The sequence below is a fragment of the Leopardus geoffroyi genome, chromosome A3 (assembly GCF_018350155.1).
Source record: "Leopardus geoffroyi isolate Oge1 chromosome A3, O.geoffroyi_Oge1_pat1.0, whole genome shotgun sequence".
Lineage (NCBI taxonomy): Eukaryota > Metazoa > Chordata > Mammalia > Carnivora > Felidae > Leopardus > Leopardus geoffroyi.
In genome coordinates, this window is record NC_059336.1 from 104,310,105 (window position 1) to 104,333,695 (window position 23,591).

A 23,591-nucleotide genomic window follows, 5' to 3' on the forward strand; every position below is an offset into this window, starting at 1 on the left:
TGATGGCTCAGAGCCTGGAGCCTGTTTCCGATTCTGTGTCTCCCTCTCTCTCTGCCCCTCCCCCGTTCATGCTCTGTCTCTCTCTATCCCAAAAATAAATAAACGTTGGGGCGCCTGGGTGGCGCAGTCGGTTAAGCCTCCGACTTCAGCCAGGTCACAATCTCGCGGTCCGTGAGTTCGAGCCCCGCGTCAGGCTCTGGGCTGATGGCTCAGAGCCTGGAGCCTGTTTCCGATTCTGTGTCTCCCTCTCTCTCTGCCCCTCCCCCGTTCATGCTCTGTCTCTCTCTCTGTCCCAAAAATAAATAAAACGTTGAAAAAATAAATAAATAAATAAATAAATAAATAAATAAATAAATAAACGTTGAAAAAAAATTAAAAAAAAAAAAAAGAAAATGGCAAAAATCAAAACGCTCCGTCTCCCTTAAGAAATGAGGCGGGGGGTGCCTGGGTGGCGCAGTCGGTTAAGTGTCCGACTTCAACCAGGTCACGATCTCGTGGTCTGTGAGTTCGAGCCCCGCGTCAGGCTCTGGGCTGATGGCTCAGAGCCTGGAGCCTGTTTCCGATTCTGTGTCTCCCTCTCTCTCTTCCCCTCCCCCGTTCATGCTCTGTCTCTCTCTGTCCCAAAAATAAATAAACGTTAAAAATTAAAAAAAAAAAAAAAAAAAAAAAAAAAGAAATGAGGCGGGACCCACTGCCAGGCCTTCGCACAAATGAAAGGCAGCAGTGAAGAACAGACCCCCAGAAGCAGCGAGAAGAGAAACCCTCAGTCTTCCAGTAAGTGCCACAGCTGCCTCACAACTTGACCTTCCACCTTCCAGAGCCTCCACCCACCCCCGTGAGCCCTCGCACAGCCTGGATGACCTGACCCTGAATGGAAACAGAAACCGTTAAATCATCCTGTGGTAAGTGTCAAAGACTAAGGCCCTGAACCAACAAGGGTGACAGAAAACGCTACGGGAAGGGTTTTCTAAGCACTGCGGTTTAATTGTAGCTGTGGGGTTCGCTCAACCACAGAGAAGTACACTTGCTCAGTGGCAAACTCCACGAAAGTAGCAGAAAGAAGGCAGGGAGAGAGAGAAAAAGGAGGGAGGCGGGAGAAAAGATCCTCCCGCCCAGAGACAAAAATGTGACGGGAATCCCTGACGGGAGGCATTGCCAATCCACATTCCCGCATCCTTGGCCTGCCGGCCAGTGACTGCGGGTGAAGAGATGCTCCCTCTCCATCCTTCCTTTCGGTCTTCCTTCCCGTGCTTTCGGTAAGCGTCTGTACCACACCAAACACGGGGCACTCAAAACGGATCCGGCCTGTTCCTACCCTCAAGGAACTCAGCCTCTAGACTGGAAGACACCGGAGGAGAAGGAGGGTCCCCAAACAGCGTGACACTGAGAGAGCTTTCACACATTATCATTAAGACCTCCGGTGGCCAGAGAGCTGTTCCTGCCTCCCCAGGGACGGCAGGGTTGTTTTCTGCGGTAGAAAGCTTTCGGTTTAGCATTTACCTTTCCTTGGTTCTGTCAGGACGGGCTGCAGGGGCAGTGAGAAGGCAGGGGAGCAAGAACCGGGTCTCTCTGCAGGATCCGCTGAGAAGTGGGGTGTGTGTGGGCTGAGAGAGGAAGTCCCCAGGAGGGAGGGAGCAGGAAGGGGACGTAAGGAGGAAAGGGTCGGAAGGGAGCAGGAAGGAAGTGAAAGGAGATATATGACCAAATGAGCGGAAGACAGGAACAGGTACAATCACCCAAGACAAAAGATAGGAACTTTCAACAAACTCAGACATGCTCCCTCACTAGGTAAAGGTATGCGTGCCAGAGACTGCTGCTGGCTCGCCCTTGCCCACCAGGACTCCGAGGGTGCCGCACCAGCTCAGCCCGAGGGGTGGCTCCTCACAGCTCCAGGCTATCATTGTGATCCCAGCCTCCAGGACGGCATCTGGCTTAGAAAGGGGACTTGAAATCTCACACAAAGAGGATTATTTTGGGGGGTGCAAATAAGAGGTGCTGAGGCTGAAGTGACACAAGAGAGGTTGGTTGAGGAAGCAGAAATGGGCGGGCAGCACCACTTAACTAAGCGTATTGGAGGATGGCTAGATCTGTGGTCAACAGGCATAAGCAGGCCTTGACGCCCTCCTAGGGCTGTGCCCTGCCCATGGAATGGTGGAGTCTGCTAGCTTGTTGGGCTTTGTGCTTCCAGCTGTGGTGACACTGTTGGTCACAAAAAGGACGCTTTTGGTTGAACGTTATGGTACACGTGGTCTGCAGGGGCCAAAGTGGAAACCCCTCGTCTTCAACAACAACCCGTTCGACAGCTATGTAGGAATCACCCTCAGTGGGTTAAGCAACATGCACAGGAGCCAGGGTCCCCTTCTGAACCTTGAGAGCCACCTATCCACCTACCTGTCCATTTACAAGTAAATGGGAACTGGGACCCCCCCCTCCCCGGGTGGCTCAGCCAGTTAAGCATCTGACTTTGGCTCAGGTCATGATCTCGCAGTTCACGAGTCTGAGCCCCATGTTGGGCTCTGTGCTGACAGCTCAGAGCCTGGAGCCTGCTTTGGATTCTGTGTCTCCCTCTCTCTCTGCCTCTCCCCGCTTCTGCGCGTGCTCTCTCTCTCTCTCTCTCTCTCAAAAATAAAATAAAAACAGAAAAATTTTTTTTTAAAAAAGCAAGTAAATAGGAACTGGAAAGATGGACATGGAAATTCCCTTGGGGGCTAATTACAACCCAGACTTCAAGGCCTGAAATCCTTCAAGGGTCAAGAAGAGGTTGAGTCAATACTCTCCATGGCAGCCAAGGAGGAGGTGAGGAGAGCACTCAGGGACCAAGGAGTCTGCAGCGCCCTTAGTAAGCCCACAGACAGTTTCAGAACAAACAGAGGTTTGCAAGTGCTCCATAAAGCCATCGTTACGAAGAGACTGGCAGGTAATCAGAGCCCAATGCTTGGGCTCCTGACAGCACCGCCCATGCACTTGAATTCCAGCCTCTGCGCCTGAAGCCAATGTGAGCTGTGTTTCCATCTCTGCACCCGAAACAGGAGTGACTACCCACATGGGCCAACCAAGAACTGAAGAGAAACTGACAGCAGACAAAGGATAGCAACAACATATTGGCAGCCAAAAAGTGACCAGGCAGGTGAATGGGGAGCAGACATCGCAGAACAGAGAATGCCAAGTTTATGGGGCCGGGAAGTCAACCAGCTGGTACAACTGAACTCCACTAAGGCTTGGGGATTGGAGGCTCCAGGCACCTCTGACAGCTCCAAGTCCCCTCCCCCAGCTCATCACAGCCTGAAGGTTCACTGTCAGGAGAAGGAGATCTGAGAGAGCAACAGAGAAGATGCACACTGAGAACAGTGGGGCCAGGGGGAGACCCCTCAGCCAGAGGCCCCACTTACCAACATTGAGGACATAACCAAACATCAGGAATGGCCTGTACATCACGGGCACCTTTGACAACTTCCCAGCAGATGGCTATAAAGTGACTTGTTCTAACAAAATCAGAGTTAACATGCATTCTCCAGCAAACAGAAGTCAAATGTCTTAGGAGAGGAGCATTTTCTAGTTAGTCTAAAGTCACGTACGGAGGAGCCCTGCTCACGGTCACTTTAGGCAGCCAGGATTATGACCTGTCTGTCCTTCATCCTCTACCCACCATTCCTCAGAAAACTAAAAGAGTCCTTTCTGGAGAAAGGAACTCTGTCCAAAACAAAACGTAATACTGATCTGTCACTGAAAGGGGCTACTCTGTGATCAGGAAAGCCTGTGGCCAGCAACCCTGCCTGTTTACAATCAGAACTTTACTTGTATTTTTTATTTTGCTCCTATTGTGAGCAAACAGCCAAGATGGACTAGGACTAAGGAAAGCTTCAAACACAAAAATCAGAGGTCAAAGGTACAAATGGAAAAAAGAAAACCAAAGGAAACAGAGACAAAGCAGAGGAATAGAAAGGAACATCTAAAAATGTAAGAGATTTTGAAATCAGAAGACAAGAACAGGTGTTATTACGAAAAGGAACAAAGATGGGCGCCTGGTAGGCTCAGTCAGTTAAGCATCCGACTTTGGCTCAGGTCATGATCTCACGGTTCGTGAGTTCAAGCTCCACGTTGTGCTGACAGCTGACAGGCTGACAGGTTGACAGCCCGAAGCCTGCTTCAGATTCTGTGTCTCCCTCTCTCTCTGTTCCTCCCATGCTCGCTCACTCTCTCTCTGTCTCTCTCTCTCTCAAAAATAAATAAACATTAAAAAATATATATGACAGAAGATATTTTTAACTCAGGAAGAGTTGGAAGATAAGTAGAGAAAATCTCCCAGGAAGTAGAACAAAAAAATAAAGAATGAGATGGAAAATAAGGAAGAAAGGATAAGAAAATCAAAGGACAAGGTCAGGGGTTTCAACATCTAAACAAAAGGAGTTCCAGATAATAGTGCAAATAACTGAAGAGCGTGAGTTTCCAGATTAAAGAGCCCATTACATGCCCGACACACTGAAAGCAAAAGACACCCCATCAGATCACTCTGTAAATGATGCAACACCCGGTGCTAAAGAAGAATGCTCATAATGCTGTGGCTTCCAAAAGGAAGAAAAAGAAGCCATTTGTAAAAGATCAGGGTGCAGAAGGGGTAATATCTGTTAATAGCAATGCTGGATACATAGCCAAAAGCAATGGCATGAAACCTTTAAAAATCGGGGGGAAATTTTATTTCCAGCCTAGAATTCTATACCCAGAAGAACATTCAGTCAATTGGATGGTGAACATCTTCAGACATAAAAATCTCAAAAATCTCCAAAAGTGACTTCTCTTATATTCTTTCTCAGGAAGCTATTAGATGAAAGACTGTTCTGGTTCTCCATAGCTGTGTAACAATGTACCCCAAAACTTAGCGGCTTAAAAGAGCAATGCATCAGTATTCTTCTATCTCTCTGCTTCCTATCGGGAATTTGGACACACGGGAACAAGTAGGGATGGCTTGTCTCTGCTTCACAGTGTCTGGAGCCCCAGCTCAGATGACTTCAACAGCTGAGAGCTGGAGCCATTGGGAATGGTTAGCAACTCTTCACCTCTCTTCCTGCAGCCTCTCTCCATGGACCAGCCACAGGCTAGCAGACCTTTTTACATGGACGCTCAGGACCTCAAAAGACAGGAAGTGAAAGGTGTCAGTCTCTTCGGACCTGAGCCTGGCAACTAGCATGCTGTCACTTCGGCCATATTCTGTGGGCCAAAGCAGTCACAAAGCCACCCAGATTCAAGGGGAGGGGACACAACCACACTTCTCAGTGGGAGTAGCATTAAGGAATTTGTGGCCATACTCCACAAAGGGTAACTAAGAAAGAGAAAGCCTGGGAATACAGAGGAGATTCAAAGGCAATTCCTAAGATAATACTGAAGAAACACATGGAAGGCCAGTCCAGACAGAAGCCCCAGAAGGAGGTCTCCAGGAGGGATGTGTCTACAGGGGCTGGGGGAGTGGAATTGCCAATTACTTTACAGGTTTTACTAAGTTGAGAGGAGTGTAACCATTCTATACCAAACTGTGGTGTCAGTGACTGATGAGTTTATAGAAAACTAAGCAAATGAACAAAGGAGAAACTGATAAAATGATAAAAAGTTATAAAAGAAAGGAAATGAAATACAGTGCACTATGGGGCACAGCTGGGAATAATATTTATATAGTCACAGCAATGTGAATACTGGATAGTGATTTAAATAAAAATGGTGACATGGTGATTATCAGAGCATAGACAAAGAAAATGCAGCAGTGAGATCTTCATTTTCTATAATAGTCATTATATAGTCAAGACGTGGTGGTTTAAGTATGTTGTTTAGGTCGATTGGAGGATTAACACAACAATCTGCACAACCTGAACCACAGAAATCAGTGAACTTGGGGAGCAAGAAGGAGAGGGAAGGGAGGTGCTTTTGCGAGCAGAGAGAGGACAGAGACTGGGGGGGGTGCGGGGGGGGGGGCAGAGAATACGGGAAAAGCACTCCTCCCAAAAAGCAGCTGGAGAGAAAGTGGAAAATTGGAAACAGCCGCAGGGACTAAACTAAAAAGGGAGAAAGGAGAAAGGAGTGGGTTTAAATTCTATTAAGACTGTAAACAAGGGGAGTGCAAAGTCTGCAACTCCGCAGCTCCACACCTGGCGGTGCTCTGGTAGGAAGGGCGAATCCCCAGGAACAGGGTGGGGTCCGAGAGGTTCTTGGGCCACATGCAGAAAAGTGATTCCACTGCTGGAAGGACATTTGGTAGAGACTGTTGAAACCACCTGGTCCCAGCAGCCCCAGAAAACGGCCACATTCACTGGTGCTGGAACAAGGTCATTAAGGGTGAAGCCTGGTGCCAGATGTGTGTTGTGATTTTCCATAATCCCTGAAAAGCTGCTGCTACACTATCTAGCAAACTTTTTCTGGGGCGGCCTGGCACCTGGCCACAGTCTCGAGGCACTGGCAGCAGAAGGATCCGGCAAGTGTTCCTGGTTGCAGCCAGCATTCGGCCATTGCTCGGTGAGACCCTCCCATAGAGGGGCGGAACGGGTGAAAGCCGCAGTCCTTCAGAAGTAAGGGGTCAGGGAAAACAGCCGCATCTGAGACAAAACTCGGGAGAGAGGTACTGCCTGGGGCCTGGTCATAGACAGTGAAAAAGTGGGGAGTGGACAAAAGCTAAAGACAGAAGACGGGTGCACGACGGCTGATGAAGGAGAACAGAGTTCCAATACTAGGGACTGGGTAGCTGGGTGGCACCAGTTTCACCGCTCCCGCGCATGCACCTATGCACCTACGAGTGCCACAACACTCCACCCCAGTAGGCTAGCAGCGTCATCTAGTGGAGAATGGAGCCGTTACACTGAGCCCCGCCCAAGTGGGCCAACCTCATTCCTCAAGAACACAAGTCTCACCGCCTACTTAGTTTATGGACTATAAAGCGCTACATAGTCTGACTTCTAGGGGAAAACGAAGTAATTTCAGTCCTATTTCAATCTATTAGCAGGTCCATCTATTCAATTTTCTTTCTTTTTTTTTTTCTCTCTTTTACACTTCTTTTCTTTGTCTTGAATACAGAAAGAGAAAAAATTCATTTTTATTTTCAATTTTTATTAAAAATATTTTTCCTTAATTTTTTTTTAGATATTTTCTACTTTTGTGTAAGTTTTTTCAAATTCTATTTTACTTCCATCATTTTGTTTTAGTCTACTTCAGTGTATTCAACTTTTCAAATTTTCAAACGATTTCCTTTTTTTCCTTTTTCTTTTTTGTCGTTTCCATTTATTTTCTGTTTCTTGAATGCAGAAACAGAAAAACTTCATTTTCACTTTCAGTTTCTATTAAAAACATTTTCTTCGATTTTTTGACTACATTTTTTGCTATTATGTAAATTTTTTCAAACTCTATTTTACTTCCATCATTTTATTTTAGTCTACTACAGTGTATTCACTTTTTCAAATTTTCAAAAGATTTCCTTTTTTTCTCTTTTTCGTTTCTTTTTCTTGAATACAGAAAGTGAAAAAATTCATTTTTATTTTTAATTTTTATTAAAAATATTTTTCTTAAAATTTTTTTCTACTATATTCTTTACTTTTGTGTAAATTTTTTCAAATTCTATTTTACTCCCATCATCTCATTTTAGTCTACTTCAGTGTATTCATTTTTTTCAAATTCTCAAACGATTTCCTCCCCCCCTTTTTTTCTCTAAAACCACTTTCTGTCAAACCACTTTTCTGTCAAACCACTTTCAACACCCAGACCAAAACACACCCAGGATCTAGCATCATTTATTCGATCCGTGTGTGTGTGTGTGTGTGTGTAATTTTTTAATTTTAATATTTTTTAATTTTAATTTTTCTACCTCATTAATTCCTTTTCTCCCTTCAAAAATGACAAAACGAAGGAATTCACCCCAAAAGAAAGAGTACGAAGTAATGGCAGCCAGGGATTCAACCAACACAGATACAAACGAGATGTCTGAACCAGAATTTAGAATCACGATAATAAGAATACTAGCTGGAGTCGAAAATAGATTAGAATCCCTTTCTGCAGAGATAAAAAGTAAAAACTAATCAGGATGAAATTAAAAATGCTATAACTGAGCTGCAATCATGGACAGATGCAGCAGTGGTAAGGATGGATGAGGCAGAACAGAGAATCAGCGATATAGAGGACAAACTTATAGAGAATAATGAAGCAGAAAAAAAGAGGAAGATTAAGGCAAAAGAGCACGATATAAGAATCAGAGAAATCAGTGACTCATTAAAAAGGAACAGCATCAGAATCATAGGGGTCCCAGAAGAGGAAGAGAGAGAAATAGGGGTAGAAGGGTTATGCGAGCAAATCATAGCAGAAAAATTTCCTAACCTGGGGAAAGACACAGACATCAAAATCCAGGAAGCACAGAGGACCCCCCATTAGATTCAACAAAAACCGACCATCAACAAGGCATATCATAGTCAAATTCACAAAATACTCAGGCAAGGAGAGAATCATGAAAGCAGCAAGGGAAAAAAAGTCCCTAACCTACAAGGGAAGACAGATGAGGTTTGCAGCAGACCTATCCACAGAAACTTGGCAGGCCAGAAAGGGGTGGCAGGATACATTCAATGTGCTGAATCAGAAAAATATGCAGCCAAGAATTCTTTATCCAGCAAGGCTGTCATTCAAAATAGAAGGAGAGATAAGAAGTTTCCCAGACAAAAAAAAATTAATGGAGTTTGTGACCACTAAACCAGCCCTGCAAGAAATCTTAAGGGGGAACTCTCTGAGGGGAGAAAAGATGAATATATATATATATAACTACCAAAAGCAACAAAGATTAGAAAGGACCAGAGAACACCACCAGAAAGTCCAACTCTACAAGCATCATAATGGCAATAAATTCATATCTTTCAGTACTCACTCTAAACGTCAATGGACTCAATGCTCCAATCAAAAGACACAGGGTAACAAAATGCATAAGAAAACAAGATCCATCTATATGCTGTTTACAAGAAACCCACTTGAGACCTAAAGACACCTTCAGATTGAAAATAAGGGGATGGAAAACCATCTACCATGCTACTGGTGTAACAAAAGAAAGCCAGAGTAGCCATACTTATATCAGACAATCTAGACTTTAAAATAAAGACTGTATCAAGAAATGCAGAAGGGCATTATATCATAATCAAGGGGTCTATCCACCAAGAAGACCTAACAATTGTAAACATTTATGTGCCAAATGTGGGAACACCCAAATATATACATCAATTAATCACAAACATAAAGAAACTCATCAATAGTAATACCGTAATAGTAGGAGACTTCAACACCCCACTCACAGCAATGGAAAGATCATCTAATCAAAAAATCAACAAGGAAACAATGGCTTTGAATGACATACTGGACCAGATGGACTTAACAGATATATTCAGAACATTTCATCCTAAAGCAGCAGAATATACATTCTTCTCCAGTGCACATGGAACGCTCTCCAGAATAGACCACATACTGGGACAGAAATCAGCCCTAAGTAAGTACAAAAAAGATCGAGATCATACTGTGCATATGTTCAGACCACAACACTATGAAACTCGAAATCAACCACAAGAAAAAATTTGAAAAGGTAACAAATACTTGGAGACTGAAAAACATCATACTAAAGAATGAATGGGCTAACCAAGAAGTTAAAGAGGAAATTAAAAAGTATATGGAAGTCAATGAAAATGATAACACTACAACCCCAAAACTCTGGGATGCAGCAAAGGCGGTCATAAGAGGAAAGTATATAGCAATCCACTCCTTCCTAAAGAAGGAAGGAAGATGTCAGATACATAACTTAACCTTACGCCTTAAAGAGCTGGAAAAAGAACAGCAAATAAAACCCCAAACCAGCAGAAGACAGGAAATAATAAAGATTAGAACAGAAATTAATGCTATTGAAACCAAAAAAACAAAAAACAAACAAACAAACAAACAAACAAACAAACAAACACCAGAACAGATCAATGAAACCAGAAGCTGGTTATTTGAAAGAATTAACAAAATTGATAAACCACTAGCCAGTTGGATCAAAAAGAAAAAGGAAAGGACCCAAATAAATCAAGAATGAAAGAAAAGAGATCACAACCAACACAGCAGAAATAAAAACAATCATAAGAGAATATTATGAGCAATTACATTCCAATAAAATGGGCAATCTGGAAGAAATGGAAAAATTCCTAGAAAAATACACATTACCAAAACTGAAACAGGAAGAAATAGGAAATTTGAACAGACCCATAACCAGTAAGGAAATCGAATTTGTAATAAAAAATCTGCCAAAAAACAAGAAGCCAGGGCCAGATGGCTTTCCAGGGGAATTCTACCAAACATTTCAGGAAGAGTTAACACCTACTCTCTTGAAGCTGTTCCAAAAAAATAGAAATGGAAGGAAAACTTCCGAACTCCTTCTATGAAGCTAGCATTACCTTGATTCCAAAACCAGAGACCCCACGAAAAAGGAGAACTATAGACCAATCTCCCTGATGAACATGGATGCAAAAATCCTCAACAGGATATTAGCCAACCAGATCCAACAATACATTAAAAAAATTATTCACCACAACCAGGTGGGATTTATACCTGTGATGCAGGGCTGGTTCAATATCTACAAAACAATTTACGTGATTCATCACATCAGTAAAAGAAAGGACAAGAACCATATGATCCTCTCAATAGATGCAGAGAAAGCATCTGACAAAATACAGCAACATTTCTTGATAAAAACCCTCAAGAAAGTAGGGATGGAAGGATCATACGTCAAGATCATAAAAGCCATATATGAACGACCCAACGCTAATATCATCCTCAATGGGGAAAAACTGACAGCTTTCCCCCTAAGGTCAGGAACAAGACAGGGATGTCCACTCTCACCACTGTTATTCAACATAGTATTGGAAGTCTTAGCCTCCGTAATCAGGCAACACAAAGAAATAAAAGGCATCCAAATCAGCCAGGAGGAGGTCAAACTTTCACTCTTCGCAGATGACATGATACTCTATATGGAAAACCCAAAAGATTCCACCAAAAAAACTGCTAGAGTTGATTCATGAATTCAGCAAAGTTGCAGGATATAAAATCAATGCACATAAACCAGTTGCATTCCTATACACCAACAATGAAGCGACAGAAAGAGAAATCAGGTAATCGATCCCATTTACAGTTGCACAAAAAAACATAAAATACCTAGGAATAAATCTGACCAAAGAGGTGAAAAATCTATACACTGAAAACTACAGAAAGCTTATGAAAGAAATTGAAGAAGACACAAAGAAATGGAAAAAGATTCCATACTCCTGGATAGTAAGAACAAATATCGTTAAAATGTCAATACTACCCAAGGCAATCTACATATTCAACTCAATCCCTATCAAAGTAACACCAGCATTCTTCACAGAGCTAGAACAAATAATCCTAAAATTTGTATAGAACCAGAAAAGACCCCCAATAGCCAAAGCAATCTTAAAAAAGAAAACCAAAGCAGGAGGCCTCACAATCCCAGGCTTCAAGCTGTACTACAAAGCTGTAATCATCAAGACAGTATGGTACTGGTACAAGAACAGACACTCAGATCAGTGGAACAGAATAGAGAACCCAGAAATGGACCCACAAACGTATGGCCAACTAATCTTTGGCAAAGCAGGAAAGAATATCCAATGGAATAAAGACAATCTCTTCAGCAAGTGGTGCTGGGAAAACTGGACAGCGACATGCAGAAGAATGAGCCTGGACCACTTTATTATACCATACACAAAAATAAACTCAAAATGGATGAAAGACCTCAATGTAAGACAGGAAGCCATCAAAATCCTCGAGGAGAAAGCAGGCAAAAACCTCCTTGATCTTGGCTGCAGCAACTTCTTGCTGAACACGCCTCCAGAGGCAAGGGAAATGAAAGCAAATATGAAGTACTGGGACCTCATCAAAATAAAAAGCTTCTGCACAGAGAAGGAAACAATCAGCAAAACTAAAAGACAACCGACAGAATGGGAGAACATATCCGCAAACGACATATCAGATAAAGGGTTAGTATCCAAAATCTATAAAGAACTTATCAAACTCAACACCCAAAAAACAAATAATCCGGTGAAGAAATGGGCAAAAGACATGAATAGACACTTCTCCAAAGAAGACATCCAGATGGCCAACTGACACATGAAAACATGCTCCACATCACTCATCATCAGGGAAATACAAATCAAAACCACAAAGAGATACCACCTCACACCTGTCAGAATGGCTAACATTAACAACTCAGGCAACAACAGATGTTGGCAAGGATGCGGAGAAAGAGGATCTCTTTTGCATTGTTGGTGGCAATGCAAGCTGGTGCAGCCACTCTGGAAAACAGTATGGAGGGTCCTCAAAAAACTAAAAATAGAACTACCCCACGACCCAGCAATTGCACTACTAGGCATTTATCCATGGGATACAGGTGTGCTGTTTCAAAGGGACACATGCACCCCCATGTTTATAGCAGCACTATCAACAATAGCCAAAGTACGGAAAGAGCCCAAGTGTCCATCGATGGATGAATGGATAAAGGAGATGGTATATATATACAATGGAGTATCACTCAGCAATCAAAAGGAATGAAATCTTGCCATTTGCAACTACATGGATGGAACTAGAAGGTATTATGCTAAGTGAAATTAGTCAGTCAGAGAAAGACAAAAATCATATGACTTCACTCCTTTGAAGACTTTAAGAGACAAAACAGATGAACACAAGGGAAGGGAAACAAAAATAATATAAAAACAGGGAAGGGGACAAAACAGAAGAGACTCATAAATGTGGAGAACAGACGGAGAGTTACAGAAGGGGTAGTGGGAAGGGGGATGGGCTAAATGGGTTGTACTATATGCTAACTAATTTGGATGTAAATTTAAAAAAATAAAAAAGAAAAGAAAAGAAATTTCAAAAGTACCAAAAAAAAAAAAAAAAAAAAGAGGTTTCAAAAGGTTTAGAAGGTTTCAGATACTTTGTAGCTTATCTGGCATTAAAAAGTCTTAGAAGATCCATGGGCCTCTCAAAAATAGCTAACTATGCAATGCAATTTTTCAAAATGTTGACTTTTAAAATGTTAACATATGTCTAAAGCATTTCATGATTAAAATATTAAATAAAGAGGTTATAAAATGCCAAAAAAAAAAGTACGTTGTTTAGGAATATGGAGGTCAAGAACAGAAGAAGCTGGTGAAAGAACTCGGTGTGGTTGTCAATGAGGAAAGGAATGAGGGACAGAGGCAGGTGGGGTAGGGAGGTTGTTTTTCATTAAAAGCCTTGTTGTACTATTTGCACTAAGAATATTCATGCACGGCACGGGACAGAGTGGCCGCTGGCCTGCAGAGCAGCAAACCTAAGTTTTATTGTGATTACTAAGACACATACCTCACCCATGACTCTCCATCCGTGAGGAAGACGCATTGCAGTGGTAGGAAACACAAGAGAATGTGCAGGCCTATCAGAAATGGATGGGAGAGCAGGCTCAGAGCCTTACCCACAGAGCAACCGCAGTGTTTCAACAAGCAAAGATACCTCTTACTCCATTCTGTGTTCCTCCTCCTGCAGGGCAATGATCCCACCTCCCCACCCCACCCCCGGTCTCCTGGGGCCTCCTGGCCCGGGTATGATGCCAGCACCCCATATGGGGGGGGGGCCTTCCTCCTCCTGGGAGGATGCCAGGGGGAACTGTACCTGGAATGAGACCACCTATCAGAGGCCACACGCCAATGATGTCTGGATCCCCTGTGATGAGACCTCCCACCTGTCCCATGACGGTACCTACTTGGCCAGGAATGACTCAACCAGACAGGTAAGGAAAGACAGGAGCCTCTTCATATGCATTTTATATTATTTATTCTACTTCACCAGATCATGGTGCTGTGACTCTAGGTGTTTTCTAACAGCATGACAAGGAAGACTTGCTCCCCCTTCTTATCAAAGAGAGGATAGTTTGGGTAGGGGAAGTAGTGGGACCAGAAGAGAAAAAAAAAAAAAAAGGAATTTTCATTTGTATTGTGAAATGTGAAAATAAAATTGTCAACTGTTTTAGTTGGAAAAAAAAAAAGAATGTTCCTATATCACACAATGATAATAAGACTTAAATTCTGAAAGAGAAAGCTGTATAATAAAACACATAGATGACCTTGCTTATAGAAAAACATACTGTTCACGTGCATAGGAACTCATAGAAAAATAAGGAGAAGCAGAAGAAACCCTACCACACACTAAAGTATTAGAAGTGGTTTGGGGTGGGGCGGGGGGCGCCTGGGTGGCTCAGTCGGTTAGGCATCTGACTTCGGCTCAGGCCATGATCTCATAGTTTGTGAGTTCAAGCCCCGCATCGGGCTCTGTGCTGACAGCTCGGAGCCTGGAGCCTGCTTCGGATTCTGTGTCTCCCTCTCTCTCTGCCCATCCCCCACTTGTGCATGCGCTCTCTCTCTCTCTCTCTCTCTCTCTCTCTCTCTCTCTCTGCCTCTCTCTCTCTCTCAAAAATAAATAAAAACATTTAAAAAAATTAAAAAAAAAAAAGAAGTGGTTGGGGCATCAGATGTCCATCTATGGATGAATGGACAAACAAAACATGGTATATCCATGCAATGGAGTGTTATTCAGCCTTTAAAAAAGGAGATTCTGACTCATGCTACAATATGGATAAACTTTGAGAACATTACCCTAAGCGAAATAAGCCAAACACAAAAGGACAAATATTGTGTGATTTCACTTATATGAGGTTCCTGGAACAGTCAAGAGACAGACAGTAGAGTCGGTGGTTGCCAGAGGCTGGCAGAGAGAGAGAGGAATGGAAGACAATTCCCAGGGAGGAACAATACCCATCGTTTAATGGGTACAGCAGTTCTATCTGGAAGATGAAGACGTTCTGGAGATGGTAGTGGTGGTTGCACAGCAACATGAATGCACTTAATGCCATGGAGCTACACACCTAACAATTAAATTATTAAAGTGGTAAGTTTGGGGCAGCTGGGTGGCTCAGTGGGTTGAGCACTGGACTTCGGCTCAGCTCACAATCTCATGGTTTGTGGGTTCGAGCCCCATGCCGAGCCCTACATCGGGCTCCACACCGCCAGTGTGGAGCCTGTTTGGGATTCTCTCTCCCTCTCTCTCTGCCCCTCCACCCCTTGAGATTTCTCTCTCTCTCTTTCAAAAGTAAATAAATAAATCTTTCTAAAAAAATTTTTTTTTAGTATATGTGCTGCCAAAGTGAGCACTTTAAATTTTTTAATATTTATTTATTTTTGACAGAAAGAGAGAGAGTGCGCGTGCACACACCCATGAGCTGGGGAGGGGCAGAGAGAAAGAGACACAGAATGTGAAGCAGGCTCTAGGCTCTGAGCTGTCAGCACAGGGCCCGATGCGGGGCTCGAACTCACAGACTGTGAGATCGTGACCTGAGCTGAAGTCAGACACTTAACTGACTGAGCCACCCAGGCACCCCAATAAATAAATTTTTTAAAAAGTGGTAAATTTGATTTTATGTGTATTTGACTACAATGAAAAAAGTAGTTGGAGGAGGGGACAGTTTAGGAACCTTTCAAGTTTTCCAAATTATTTGGCCTTTTGCGATGAGACCGTCTTCACGTATACTTGCATATGTAAAGAAGACTTAAGGGGAAAATTATCAACAGTTAGGAAGAGATACATGCATTGCTCTCGGGAGAGGGAGCCAAGGGAGTAGGGAGAAAAAAGGGGTGAGGGGAGCCAGCACATTGACACCAGGGAGGGGAACCCAGTGGAAGGGCAGGTAAAAGGTTTTAAGAGACCAGCAACATCTAGTGGGGCTTTGTAGGTTGTTGTCCTGAGGGACTTGTGCCATACCTACACACGTGCACACCCACTCACCAGCCCGGCCCTCAGGAAAGAGCTCCCGTTGGCCAAGAAACTCACTCAAAAACATGTTAAAAGCGTATCTCGTTTCACACGTTGCTTTTAAACATTCCTCGCAAACCCCAGTGAGGAACCTCGAGTCTCCCCAAATCCTCCCCCTGTCAAAATAAACAGCATGCTGTCACAGGGCAGCCTGGCCCTCAGCAACCGTGGTATCCCAGGGGCTGGGGGGGGACTCTCTAACGGAGTGGGACAGTGTGGAGTCAGCCTGACAAGCCAGTCTTTGGGAGACAGGGCAAGCCATTCCTTAGGAGGGGAGCCTGGGCTGCGTCCACACCGCCCCTGGGAGCAGAGTGTAGAAGGCGAACCCCAGTGCTGAGGAGGGTGGTCATCATGTGCACAGGAAATTACACAACCTCTGTTCTTTTAGAGGCAATCTATTTCCCAGCCTCTTATGTCCTGGGAGTGCCTGACCCCGTACAAACTTCCCACTGTACAACACACACACACACACACACACACACACACACACACACACACACGGCACTCAGGGAACCTTGTGGCCACAAGCCACAAACCCCACCCCACCCCCAACACCGTTTTAACTTCGAAAGCCTGAGGAAGAGGACCAGACACCTCAGCGAATCAGTGACTAGAGAAGTTTTATTTCTGGTCTCCTATGGAGCGTTCTATTCTGGCAGAACGTTTAAAACATCAAGAAATCAGGATCGCTGTCTTCTAGCACATGATAAGATCAAATCTGATAGTACAGCGTGACCTTTCAAATAGAGATCAGAATCTTGAATCACTTGGGAAAAACAATATGAAATTTAGTCTATGCTCTTATCACAACTCCAAACTTATGAAGTCAGTAAACAAAGAACTGGAAAGAAGAGAAAAGTGTTTGTTAGCATAATGGTGTTCTTATCTTTTTCTTTTTTGGTGTTTCTCTTTTGGTGGGTTTTTTGGTGGGGGGGGGGGGGAATGGGGTGGCATCACGCCACAGCCAGCATCACTGAACACCTATTCATCAGTTTCTCATCCGAGCAACATAATAACCTAGCTGCACAGATACCATCCCCATTCTGTGGATATGCAAATGGCAGCTCAGTAAGGTGAAATCACTTGTTGATGGTCATACTGGGAAACAAGTCACCTGCTGGCTTTGTCACCTGCTGGTATGCCTTTCCCTCTATCCCTAAGCCAGTGGTGCAATCTCAGGGAAGTATTTCTACTTGGCCCAAGTCAGCAGTTTGAATATTAGAATTTTGTTGCATATTTTATTTATTTTTTAATGTTTATTTCCTTATTTTGGAGAGAGAGAGAGAAAGAGGAAGAGAGCACAAGCAAAAGAGGGGCAGAGAGAGGGAGAGAGGATTCCAAGCAGGCTCCAGGCTCCTCGCTGTCAGCTCAGAGCCCAACGCAGGGCTCAAACCCAGGAACCGTGAGATCATAACCTGAGCTGGAGTTGGATGCTCAACTGACTGAGCCATTCAGGCACCCCTTGTTCCATATTTTAAACTGCAGTTCCTGGGGAACCTGGGTGGCTCTGTCAGTTAAGCGTCTGACTTCGGGTCAGGTCACGATTTCATGGTTCGTGAGTTTGAGCCCCACATCGGGTTCTTTGCTGACAGCACGGAGCCTGGAGCCTGCTTTCGATTCTGTGTCTCCATCTCTCTCTGCTCCTCCCCTGCTCTCTCTCTCTTCTCAAGAATAAACATTAAAACATTTTTTTAAATAAATAAATAAATTGCAGTTCCCTAAACTGAAAAAGGCAAAGTGATAACAGCCTGGGAATGACACTGAGAAGACTGACGAGTACAGGAACAGAGATGTGTAGACATGTGTAGATAAGGCTGAAGCAGGAGAATAGGAACAGAGATGTGTAGACATGTGAAGACGGGGCTGTAGCAGAGCAAAGTATGACTGAAAGGACCTCTTTGTACTCTTAAAAACGGTTGAGGCCTTCACATAAAAACCTGCACACAAGGCCACCTGGGTGGCTCAGTCGGTTGAGGGTCCGACTCTTGATTTCGGCTCAGGTCATGATCCCAAGGTCGTGGGATCCAGCCCTGTTTAGGGCTCTGTGCTGAGCATGGAGTCTGCTTAAGATTCTCTCGCTCTCCCTCTGCCTCTCTCCCCTGCTCACGCATGCTTTCTCTCTCTCTCTCTCTTAAATAAATAAACAAACAAACAAACAAACAAACCTGCATGCAGATGTTTATAGTAGCTTTATTCCTAACTGCCAAAACTTGGAAGCAGCCAAGATGCACGTTAGTAAGTGAATGCATAGACAAACTGTGGCTCGTCCAGACAATGAAAGATTATTCAGCACTAAAAGGAAATGAGCTCTCAAGCCATGAAAAGGCATGGAGGAAGCTTCATTGCACATTACTAAGTGAAAGGAGCTAATGACGTATGACTCCAGCCACATGACATTCTGGAAAAGGCAAAACTATGGAGTAAAAAGTTCAGTGGTTGCCAGGGGTGGTTTGTGGGGAGAGATGAATAGGCAAAGCACAAAGGATCTTTAGGGCAGTGAAAATACTCTGTATAATAAACCATAATGATAAATGCGTATCATTATATATTTGCCTAAACCGATAGAATGTACAATGCTAACAGTAAGTCCTAACATAAACTATAGACTTGGGGTGATCATGATGTTCAATCTTGGTTAAAAAAACGTATCATTCTGGTGGGTGATGTTGATAATGGGGGTGACTATGCCTGTGTGGAGGCAGGCAAAATACGGAAAATCTCTGTATCTCTCTTCCAATATTGTTGTAAACCTAAAACTGCTCGAGACGAAAAATAAACTCTTAAAAACTTATTGAGACCCTCAAGCATTTATTGATATTTACCACATTAGAAACTATGACAGAAAAATATTTAAATATATATTGAATCATTTGAAAGTAATGGGTGGCTCAGTCAGTTGAGCATCTGACTTTGGCTCAGGTCATAATCTCGTGGTTTGTGGGTTTGAGCCCACATCAGGCTCTGTGCTGACAAGCTCGGAGCCTAGAGCCTGCTTCAGATTCTGTGTCTCCCTCTCTCTCTGCCTCTCTCTCACTCTCTCTCTCAAAAATAAATAAACATTAAAAATTTTAAGAAAAAGAAAAGTAATAGTATTAAACTCATTAAATTTTTAATGAAAAAACTATATTTTCTAGCCTCCCCCCAAAATTTAGTAATAAGAGGCATTTTTTTTTTTTTTGCATTTTTACAAATCCCTTTAATGGAAGGGATTCATAGAAGATAGCTGGATTCTCTTGGGATTGCAAGAGCTGGTGCAGCTTGCATTACTCTGGAAAACAGTATGGAGGGTCCTCAAAAAACTAAAACTAGAACTACCCTACAACCCAGCAATGGCACTACCAGGCATTTATCCAAGGGATACAGGTGTGCTTTTCGAAGGGACACATGCACCCCCATGTTTATAGCAGCACTATCAACAATAGCCAACGTATGGAAAGAGCCCAAATGTCCATCCATGGATGAATGGATAAAGAAAAGTGGTACACACACACACACACACACACACACACACACACACACACACACACAATGGAGTATTACTTGGCAATCAAAAAGAATGAAATCTTGCCATATGCAACTACGTGGATGGAACCAGAGGGCATTATGCTAAGTGAAATTAGTCAGAGAAAGACAAATATCATATGACTTCACTCCTATGAGGACTTTTTTTTTTTTTTTTTTTTTTTTAATATTTTTTTTTTTTCAACTTTTATTTATTTTTGGGACAGAGAGAGACAGAGCATGAACGGGGGAGGGGCAGAGAGAGAGGGAGACACAGAATGGGAAACAGGCTCCAGGCTCTGAGCCATCAGCCCAGAGCCCGACGCGGGGCTCGAACTCACGGACCGCGAGATCGTGACCTGGCTGAAGTCGGACGCTTAACCGACTGCGCCACCCAGGCGCCCCTACTCCTATGAGGACTTTAAGAGACAAAACAGATGAACATAAGGAAAGGGAAACAAAAATAATATACAAACAGCAAGGGGGACAAAACAGAAGAGACTCATAAACATGGAGAACAAACTGAGGGTTACGGGAGGGGTTGTGGGAGGGGGGATGAGCTAAATGGGTAAGGAGCAACTAAGGAATCTACTCCTGAAATCATTGTTGCACTATATACTAATTTGGATGTAAATTTAAAAAAATAAAAAATAGGGGCGCCTGGGTGGCGCAGTCGGTTAAGCGTCCGACTTCAGCCAGGTCACGATCTCGCGGTCCGGGAGTTCGAGCCCCGCGTCGGGCTCTGGGCTGATGGCTCAGAGCCTGGAGCCTGTTTCCCATTCTGTGTCTCCCTCTCTCTCTGCCCCTCCCCCGTTCATGCTCTGTCTCTCTCTGTCCCAAAAATAAATAAACGTTGAAAAAAAAATTTTTTTTTAAATAAATAAATAAATAAATAATAAAACAAGTTAAAATTAAAAAAAAAAAGAAGATAGCTGGATTCTCATATCTGCTTCTGTATTTAATCTGTTGGGATATTATACTTAATGTAGTCTCTGGAAACCACCACTGAACACTGTGAAAAAATGAGAGTGAAAACGCTAATAACATCTTAGCATTATTATCAAATTGGTTTTCCCTTTGAATCTCCTGAAACGATCTTGGGTACCCCTAGACCACACTTTGAAAACCATGACATAAAGAGAAAGCAGGGAAGACATTCCAGGACATACTCACCCTCTTACACATCTCACATTTCATTGTCCCTAAGTCCACCCCCTTCCAGGGCAGGAACCCCAGCTTCTTCCCCAAGGGCAAGGCACCTGCTTCCACCTCAGCCCAGCTCATTCTTTAAAAATAAATAAATAAATAAATAAATAAATAAATAAATAAATAAATAAATAAATAAATAAAAATTTAAAAACCTAGGGGCACCTGTCAAAAATTAGGCGGTTCCGTCGGTTAAGCACCTGACTTCGGCTCAGGTCATGATCTCGCGGTCAGTGGGTTCGATCCCCGCGTCCCCGCACCCGGCTCTGTGCTGACAGCTCAGAACCTGGAGCCTGCTTTGGATTCTGTCTCCCTCTCTTTCTGCCCCTTCCCAGCCCATGCTCTGTTCTCTCTGTCTCTCAAAAATGGGCAAACTTTAAAAAAACTTAAAAAATTTTTTTTCATTTAATGTTTATTTATTTTTGAAAGACAGAGACAGAGCATGAGCAGGGGAGGGGCAGAGAGAGTGAGACACAGAAACCCAAGCAGGCTCCAGGCTCTTAGCTGTCAGCCCGGGGAGGACATGGGGCTGGAACTCACGAACTGTGAGATCATAACCTGAGCCGAAATTGGACACTTAACCGAATGAGCCACCCAGGTGCCCCTCAGCCCAGCTCATTCTTAAGACAGAAGCTCAAAGTGGGTGGACTGGGCACTGCCAGCTAGTTAATCTTCCTTCGCAACATACCGGCGTTTTTACTAAGGGCTTCCTTAAGCTACAACTCCAGAGCTTGGTTCTGAGAGTGGGCTTTTCAGACTGCCTGTGAAGGGGTGAGCTACCCAGCACAGGAGAAAGAGCCCACAATAGGACACACGTGCTGAGTTCTGGTTCTGACTGCCTGTCACTGAGTTCTCTCCATGGAACTTGAGCAGCACCCGCCCCTCTGTCCACTTCTCAGACCTGTCCCGGCATCAAATGACCTTGTGGACTTGAGCACCCCTTAGAACCAAGTACTGGGCCCCTGGGAGTCCGTCCCACCCCAGAGGCCCAGATATGCCCTGCGCAGGGCCAGTCCATCCCCGTGCCAATAAAAGTCCCTCTCTTCCAGGCAGACACCACCCACAGGCTAAGCTGCCTTGCCCGCTTCCTGCGCACCTGGTCGGGCGCACCTGTTGCGTACCCGGTGGCACGATGACCCTGGGCGCCGTCCACGCCCACCCCATCCCGGATTTTCTGCCTCTTCTCCCACCACCCGGAGTGGGACACGAAGGGCGAGCATTCAAACAACTGAGGTCTAGAAGCCGCGCCGAACCTTCCAGCCGCGACTCTCAGGAAATCACCGCGCCTGCGGCGGCGGGCCCACCCCTCACTCTCCACGTAGGAGGGAGCCGGCAGGCGGAGGCCACCCTCCCTGCGGGCCTGTGAGGTCGGCGGCCGTCTACGGTGCCCGCACCTCTGCGGAGGAGAGCCCACCATCTGCACAGGGTAGGAGGGCGATGCCTCGTCCTGGCCCGGAGCACCCCGGACGCTACCCCCGGGGACGCGCGGAGACCGAGGGCACACGGCCAGCCGGCCTGCGGCGGCACAGTACCTGTGGCGGAAGAGCGGGCTGCCTCCCAGGAGTCTGCGGGGCTTGTTCTTGAGACTCCAAAACTCGCCGTCCAGGTAGCGGTGCAGGGACGAGTCCCCGAGCCCCGGGTCCGGAGCCGGCTCCATCGCGCCGCCCGGCCTCCGGCTTTGCCGCGGGAACCCTCGGGGGCCGTCTTCCCTCCGCGCCTCCTCCTCCGAGATGCCGGCACGTGCAGCCCGGAGAGCACGCCCTCTTATCCGCGCCGCCCGGGGGCGGTCTCCTCCCTCCGCAGCTTCTTGTCCCCTGCCCCAGCCCCACCCCTTCCCAGCTGGCCTTCCCGGGACACTGCTCCCTGGGCACGAGGGACGAGCTGTCCAGAAAGTCAGGGCTCCTACGGTGGTCTCCTCTCGCCCTCCAGGAAGCTCAAAGTCCACCGCCTCGCCCTGGGGCTTTAGCTTCTACCGCCCATGCCATTTCAATTGCCCCCCCCCCCGGTCTGGGGGTGCACCAGAAGCAAGTATTAGAACCCTAGAGAGGGAAACGGTCAGGTGGACGTGGGCACGGGAGTCCCGGCTGCTCAGAGCGGAGGCATTTTATTCAGCCGGCCTTGCGTGCCAGCCTCTTCGCCTGGCTCTCCGGGTCCGGTAAGGGTCGGGTCTACCTCCGGCCCCAACTCAGCTGCTGCTCGGCTCAAATCCCTGCCCCACCTCCCCAGCCCCAAAATGGGACCTTTTATAGTGACCTCTAATATGACTGTAATCTGGAGGTAGCCAGCCCGCAGCCGGTGCGGTCCAGAGCAGCTGGGAGACGCAGGCAGAGCAAGACAACGGACAGGAACACGGAATTCCTCTCCCGGGACCCTCCTCTTGCGGTTGTGGGGCGTAGGAAAGGAGTTACAACCTAAGGGGCGATTTTTCATCCCTTTCCTCTGGATAACTCTCCTCTTATTGATTCTTTTTTTGTTTTATTTTTTTATTCTGAGAGACACAGAAAGAGCACGTGCGAGTGGGGGAGGAGCAGAGAGAGAGAGAGAGAGAGAGAGAGGGAGAGAGAGAGAGAGAGAGAGAGAGAGAGTCCCAAGCAGGCACCACGTGCAGACTCCAACACTTAACCGACTGAGCCACTCTGGCGCCCCTATTCTTTTGAATACACAGGAAATGTTAGCCCTTTCCTTCCAAAAATCACTCTGCAAGGGAGGGAACTGCTGGGGGTGCAGTGCAGCAGTTAGGAAGCTGTCTGCTGTCATTAGGTGAGTGGAGGTCATCTCTATCAGCTTCCTGTGGCCTGTGGCAAATTACCACACACTGAGTGGCTGAAGACAACACAGATGTATCTTCTTACAGTTCTGCAGGTCAGAAGTCAAAAATGGATCTTACAGGGCCGATCAAGGCCTTAGCAGAGCTTGACTCTGCTTCAGAGAAAAATCTCCTTCCTCATTTTTTCCAGCTTCTAGAAGCTACCTTCTTCATCCGTTGGCTCCTATTC

General features: G+C 45.1%; 1 protein-coding gene and 1 pseudogene across 1 annotated transcript in view; one reads left to right on the forward strand and one right to left on the reverse strand.

The window, feature by feature from the left end:
• ACOXL (acyl-CoA oxidase like) overlaps positions 1-2,259 on the reverse strand; it is a 341,271-nt gene extending 339,012 nt beyond the window's left edge. Inside the window, exon 1 of the mRNA XM_045446915.1 lies at positions 1,501-2,259. Within this exon, the coding sequence (XP_045302871.1) occupies positions 1,501-1,775 (275 nt within the window). The 5' untranslated portion in view covers positions 1,776-2,259. The remainder of the gene's footprint in view (positions 1-1,500) is intronic.
• Positions 2,260-2,778: 519 nt separating this feature from the next.
• LOC123581421 lies at positions 2,779-13,966 on the forward strand (annotated as a pseudogene).
• The last annotated feature ends 9,625 nt before the right edge of the window (positions 13,967-23,591 follow it).